The 5818-nt window shown below is 48.9% G+C and overlaps 1 protein-coding gene across 2 annotated transcripts in view; it reads left to right on the top strand.

Moving 5' to 3' along the window:
- Positions 1-2259: 2259 nt before the first annotated feature.
- The window catches only part of RPL11 (ribosomal protein L11), a 4938-nt gene continuing 1379 nt past the window's right edge, over positions 2260-5818 (top strand). The window contains exons 1-4 of one of the 2 annotated variants that reach the window (XM_027770565.1): positions 2260-2343; positions 3114-3264; positions 4426-4532; positions 4989-5120. In XM_027770565.1, the coding sequence (XP_027626366.1) occupies positions 2338-2343; positions 3114-3264; positions 4426-4532; positions 4989-5120 (396 nt within the window). In that variant the 5' untranslated portion in view covers positions 2260-2337. The remainder of the gene's footprint in view (positions 2344-3113; positions 3265-4425; positions 4533-4988; positions 5121-5818) is intronic. The other variant, XM_006145146.3, reaches the window with a different exon arrangement.

The following is a 5818-nucleotide window of genomic DNA, read 5'->3' as shown; positions in this document are numbered from 1 at the left end:
TGTCTCTCTGGTGAGTGCACATGCCCTGTAGCAAAAATCTCTCTCTCAAAAAAAAAATAGTAGTCACACGGTCCCTTCTATAATTTGCCTAGAAATTTCTTTCACCAAATATTCATTGTTCTTAAATCACTCCTGGCACATGTGTGTGCCTACCTAGAACCATGAGAGGAGAATGGCAGAGAAGGAATTCTGATATGGTCAGCCCCTCTCCCCCTAGGGGGGACGATGATTTCTCACTTTCTCTTTGTCTCTCTCCAGTAAGCACATGTGCCCTGTGGCAAAACCTAAACAACAAAAACCCAGTGTGGGTTTTTGGAGCCAAGCAAGGTCATATCACTAGGAAGTTAATTTGTAGATAAGTTGAGGTGGGGGTGGGCGTGTGCTGTGGAGGAGGGGCTCTGTCTTATGCCTTCCCAAGTACATGTTTTCTTCAGTTTTTTTTTTTTAAGCTTCTTTCTTTCATGAGACAGAAAAAGACAAGCACCCTCAAAGGATCTCCTACTGTGACCCTTCTGGGCACTCCCAGCCAGTCGGATCACTGGCACTCAGCCAGCATGCACAGGTCAACGAGGGACTGAACCCTTGATCTTCCATGCGGATCCAGCCCCACATGAGAAGCGTGTTACTGTCACTGCAGAGCTGCAGAGAGAGGGCTGAGCTGGCCCTCCTTCATGTTGGTTTAACGTTTCACATTTTTGTAATTTATGATCAATTATTTAATTAGGTTCTCGTCAAGAAATTTAGAACACTAATTTGTGAGGATAAACTCCATTTGTGAGGGCAAATGTGGACCACAGGTAGCCCTGGAGCTGAGCAACAGCTTTGATTTTTGGTAAAATCTGCAAGCCCACAGCTCTCTGATCAACCTTGGGCTGCTCTGAAATCTCGTATTTCTCCTCTATGTCGAAGATCTCACCTTCCTGGCGTCTGGGCTTCCGCAGCTTCTTTTTCTTGAAATAAGCATCGGTAAGGTGCTTTGGGATTTTTACTTTGTGAATATCAATTTTCGTGGAGGTGGCAATGACACATTTCTGGTGTGTTCTACGCAGTGGAACCTGATTGAGGACCAGAGGTCCAGTCACGAGTAGCAAGCCACTGCTCAGCTGATTCAGGACAACCACCCTCCTGCCTCTGTGGGTCCAGGGAGGATGACAGAATGGTCCCGGGAGTGGTGCTGGCTCGCTGCTTCCTCACATGCTGACTGCAGGGTTTTCTGCCGTGGCTCAACAGCTGTCGAGGCACATCTTCAGTAGGCTTTGTGACAGTGGCAAGACTCTTCTCTTACTTTCCAATCCTGGACTTAATGGCTGAGTATTTCCTCTTACTCACTCGCTCACCAGGTTTACCAGGTGACTCACTCACCATGTGCTTTATACAACTGCCTCATTTAATTTTCTCAACAACCCTATGAGATAGAGGTACCTGTTCTACAGAGGAGGAAAACTGAGGCTGAAAGAGTTCCTTTCTTATTTATTTTTAATAAATGTGGTTTCAACTCCTGGACCTGATGATTTGCTTTCTCACTTTTGCTGTCTCTCTCTGGTGAGCGCACGTGCCCTATAGCAAAATTTTAAAATAATAATAATTAATAAAAATTTTTGAAGTGGTTTATTATTAAATTTGACTGGAGAGAGAGAAAGGAAGCCAACAGGTCCAGGATTTGAACCACAATCAGCAATGTGGGAGCCCCGTGGCCCAACCACCATGCCACCTGCTGACCCTGAAAGAGTTGTAATCCGAAACTTGCCCAAGGTCAGGCAGCTGGTCCAGACAGCCCCACTAAATGTCTTCACAGCTCTGGGCCCTTCATTTTATACATTCTATTGTACAAAGAGACTTGCGAAAATTCCTAAGAAATGTGTACTATGAAAAAAGCTATGAATGGATTTCAAAATATTTTTTCACCAAAATGAACTATTTTAATTCCATTTTTCCGTGAACTTCTGAAGTACCCAAGTATTCGGTTAAGTTGTTACAGAATCAATTTGCTTCATAATTTGAATAACTAATTTAACGTACTCCAGGCTGTTTCGTCGCGCAGGAACCACCAAGTCAAGGCTCTGTGGAAGGGCAGGACATCAGCGACCGGAAACTCAAGGACAAGCGAGTTCGGGAGCTTTCCAAGCTATTTTTGGAAACCCAGGCGGCGGGGATGAGCCGGCGCTGCCTGCAGTTGCTAGCACTGACCACCGGGGAAGGGGGACGCTGTGCTGCGCCGCGCCAGACGCGCCTCTCTTCCTCGTCCTCATCTCTCTGGTTAGCTTGGGGTCGAGAGCCCGCCTCCTGGCCCATAAGGCCCTGGGCCGGAAGCTCCACTCCCTCTTCCTGCTCTCCATCATGGCGGTGAGTATCTGAACCGGGGATTTGCTTTTCTTCCATCCGCCTCCATCCGCGGCCGGCCGAGCCCGAGGGCGCTGCGTCGCCGGTGACCGGAGGAGAACGGGGTCCGCAATGCTGGCCGGACCGAAACTGCCAGGGCCGCGCGGGCCGAGGGCGCAGCGCCGTACCCTGTCGCCGCCTCCCATCCTAGAGCGAGCTCGGTGCAGCCAGCCGGAGGGCTCAGGGGCACGGTCGCGGCCAGCGCAGGGACAAGTGGAGCGAGCAGAGGATTCTGGATCACGGGGTGCGGGCCTGTTTTCAGTCGCGGGGACTTGAGGCGTGTCCGGTGTCAAGGAACCTAGGCCGGTTCCTCTGCTTGGGGAAGGCGCCAACCTTCGGTCCCAGCCCGCGGACGGCTTCGGAATGCGGTGGAGGGGCCGTCGCTTACCACGTGTTTCCTGTTTGCTCCGTAGTTACGGCCTCTTGTTTTCCCTTGCCTTAAAGGCCTTGTAATGGGGGCGTTCTTCGCCCCACGTCGAGCCCTTTGGGGTTCATCCCCGGTGTCCGTAACTTAACTGCCGTCCCTAGTTCCTGGTCGTCCGCCGCGTGCATGGCGCGGGTGACAAGGTTGGGAGCCGACTGTCCTTACTGTCCCTCCAGCAGCAGTGCATCTTGACCTCTTAGAGCTTTCGTCGCGATCTGGGATGACTCGAAGTCCCAGGGCTGTGCCAGTGGCGACTCCCGAAAGCCGGGCGCCCCCGGCCAGCTGTGCTGACTGCCGCTTCCCTGTCCAGCAGGATCAAGGTGAAAAGGAGAACCCCATGCGGGAACTTCGCATCCGCAAGCTGTGCCTCAACATCTGTGTGGGGGAGAGCGGAGACAGACTCACCCGAGCGGCCAAGGTGTTGGAGCAGCTCACAGGCCAGACCCCTGTGTTTTCCAAAGGTGAGGCGTGGCCCGAGAGGGCTCTGCTGGGTGCTTGTGGTTGTTTGCGAGCTCTCCTGCTGTCAGCTGTTTAGAAAGGGACAGTCACATCCCTTAATAGCATTATTGTTTTTTTTTTGAGAGATTTTCACTATAGGGCGCGTGCGCTCGCCAGACAGACAGAGAGACATTAGAGACAGAAAGCGAGAAATCACCCCCCAGGGGGGATGGCCACGCCGCAATCCCTTCTCCTCTATTCTCCTCTCGGGATCTTGGGCACACGCGCCCAGTGTGAGTTTTAAGCCACTGGGTCCAGGACGCGAACCGTGGTCAAATACATGGGAGTCCAGCGACATAGCCATTACGCTAACTGCTGGTTCCCTCCCTTAATAGCATTATGTTCGTGAGCTACCTAAGTTATTTTTCTTGGGGATACGGCGTTGGAATTCCATGTTGAGTGCTGTGGACAGACCTTCAGCTGAGACCAAAGGGAATAATAATACATATAAGATTAGGGAGGATCATTTTAGGTTCAGATCCTGCTTCTTGCCAGTTGTGATCGTGGGAACGTTAACCTCGGAAAGCCTGCTCTGTAAAATGTGAATAACTGCACTAAGATCCTGGCAAGTATAGTTAGTACCAGTAATTTGTGTCCTTTAAAATACAGTGATCCGTCTTCCTTACTAGTGGCCTCGACTTACTCTGGTCCTGAACTTGCCCTTCTTGAAACTTTGATGTAATGACTTGAAATTTTTAAAAATAATTGGGTACTTAGTTTTATTTATTCATTTTAATTTGACCAGAGAGAGAGAGAAAGGGAAAGCGATAAAGCAAGCCACCACGTCCAGGACTTGAACCACGGTTGGCACTGTGGGAGTCCAGCACCTTAACCACCATGCTGGCCCCATGACTTGAAGCTTGATGACTTGGGAAGTCTGTTTTCTGTAGTATAGATGAAAAAAAGTCAGTTAATTGAAACAGATGACATTGATTAAAGCACCACCATTTAAGAGCGTATCGGGTTGTCAAAGTCATGACACATCTCTTTCTATACAAAAATGTGTCTTGACTTTTCTGACAATCCAGTAGATAGATATTTAGTGTCTTCCTGTCAGAGATGGTGTTCTGGGGAAGTATGGTGCAGTGGATATCTGACACGCGACTCCTTGTCCCTGCCTGCAGCTAGATACACTGTCAGATCCTTTGGCATCAGGAGAAATGAGAAGATTGCTGTCCACTGCACAGTCCGTGGCGCCAAGGCAGAAGAAATTCTGGAGAAAGGTTTAAAGGTGAGTTTGGGCTCTACGTGGGGCATACGGATCAGCACCTGCCGAAGAACACATGTAGATGATTTTGGTGGCTTCGATTTGGTGCACTGTTCTTTGGTGTCCTGATACTTACCTAGTTTCTACGAGGCTTTTCCCTACTCAGCAGGGCTAAACTATTGTAGAAAAACGTGTCATGACTTTCCCGAAGACCTTTTATTTGGTGGCTCTAAAGATGCCTGGGAGTCATTTTGATGTCTCTGCTTTCTCTGGGTGTTCTCTGCCCTTTGGATGCTCAGGAAACTCCAAGTACTGTAGTTAGAGATTCAGGTCAAGGGCAAGTGCAGTTACCTTTGCAGCCTCTCTACGGGGAACTGTGCTTCTGTTCTGGAACCTCAGTGATGCAAATTATCTTGAGATAGTTATTTTGGGAGGAGTTGAAAATGACAGGGAATGTGATGGCTACATTTTTGTCCTCAGGTACGGGAGTATGAGTTACGAAAAAATAACTTCTCGGATACTGGAAACTTCGGTTTTGGGATCCAGGAACACATCGATCTGGGGATCAAGTATGACCCAAGCATTGGTATCTACGGCCTGGACTTCTATGTGGTATGCATATTTACTCTCCCGGAGTCCTGTCTGAATGAGGAGAAGGGGGTCTGTTTCTCCTTTCATGTGTGCCAGCTTACCATTCCAGCGTGGGATTGAAGCTTTATTGTCTGCTGTGTGTGTTCTCCCTGGGAAGCTAGGCCTCCTCTGGCGAATGTAGAGGTACAGCGCTGGCAAAAGCTTACTGTCTGGGATCTTGCTCCAACATGGCTTAGCAAGGACGCTGCCCCATCCAGCCAGTGGCTTGAGGATTTGAGAGGTAGCACTGGTGCCACCTAGGGCCTCTTGGCTGGGTACCCTGAGGTGGTTGTTTGCTGCTCCTTGGACCCCCGAGGACATTAGAAACACATGAGGTGTGGGTGATGGAGCTGTTGCCCCGGGTGGGTATTTTAACATGGAAATAAATGCCCATTGTGTTGCTGTAGTGTTTTGGTCTAACCATAAAACTAAATTGCCAAAGACAGAAGTCCTGCTGATTGTGCAACCTGGATGATGGCAGTGCCCTCACTAGATTTGAAACACTAGATTTGAAAACTAGATATTCAGAGAGTTTGGAGACTGCAAATTTGGGGGAAGCACTTTTACATTGGAGAGAGAAACAGATCTGTATTTCTCTGTTCTCTGTGTTTATCAGATTTTTTTTTTTTTTTTTTTTTTTTTTTTTTTTTTTAGGAAAAGGAAAAAGATTTTTGGGGAGG

Source organism: Tupaia chinensis, unplaced genomic scaffold (genome assembly GCF_000334495.1).
Source record: "Tupaia chinensis unplaced genomic scaffold, TupChi_1.0 Scaffold000146_1, whole genome shotgun sequence".
Lineage (NCBI taxonomy): Eukaryota > Metazoa > Chordata > Mammalia > Scandentia > Tupaiidae > Tupaia > Tupaia belangeri.
This window is presented reverse-complemented; position numbering and strand designations above follow the sequence as displayed.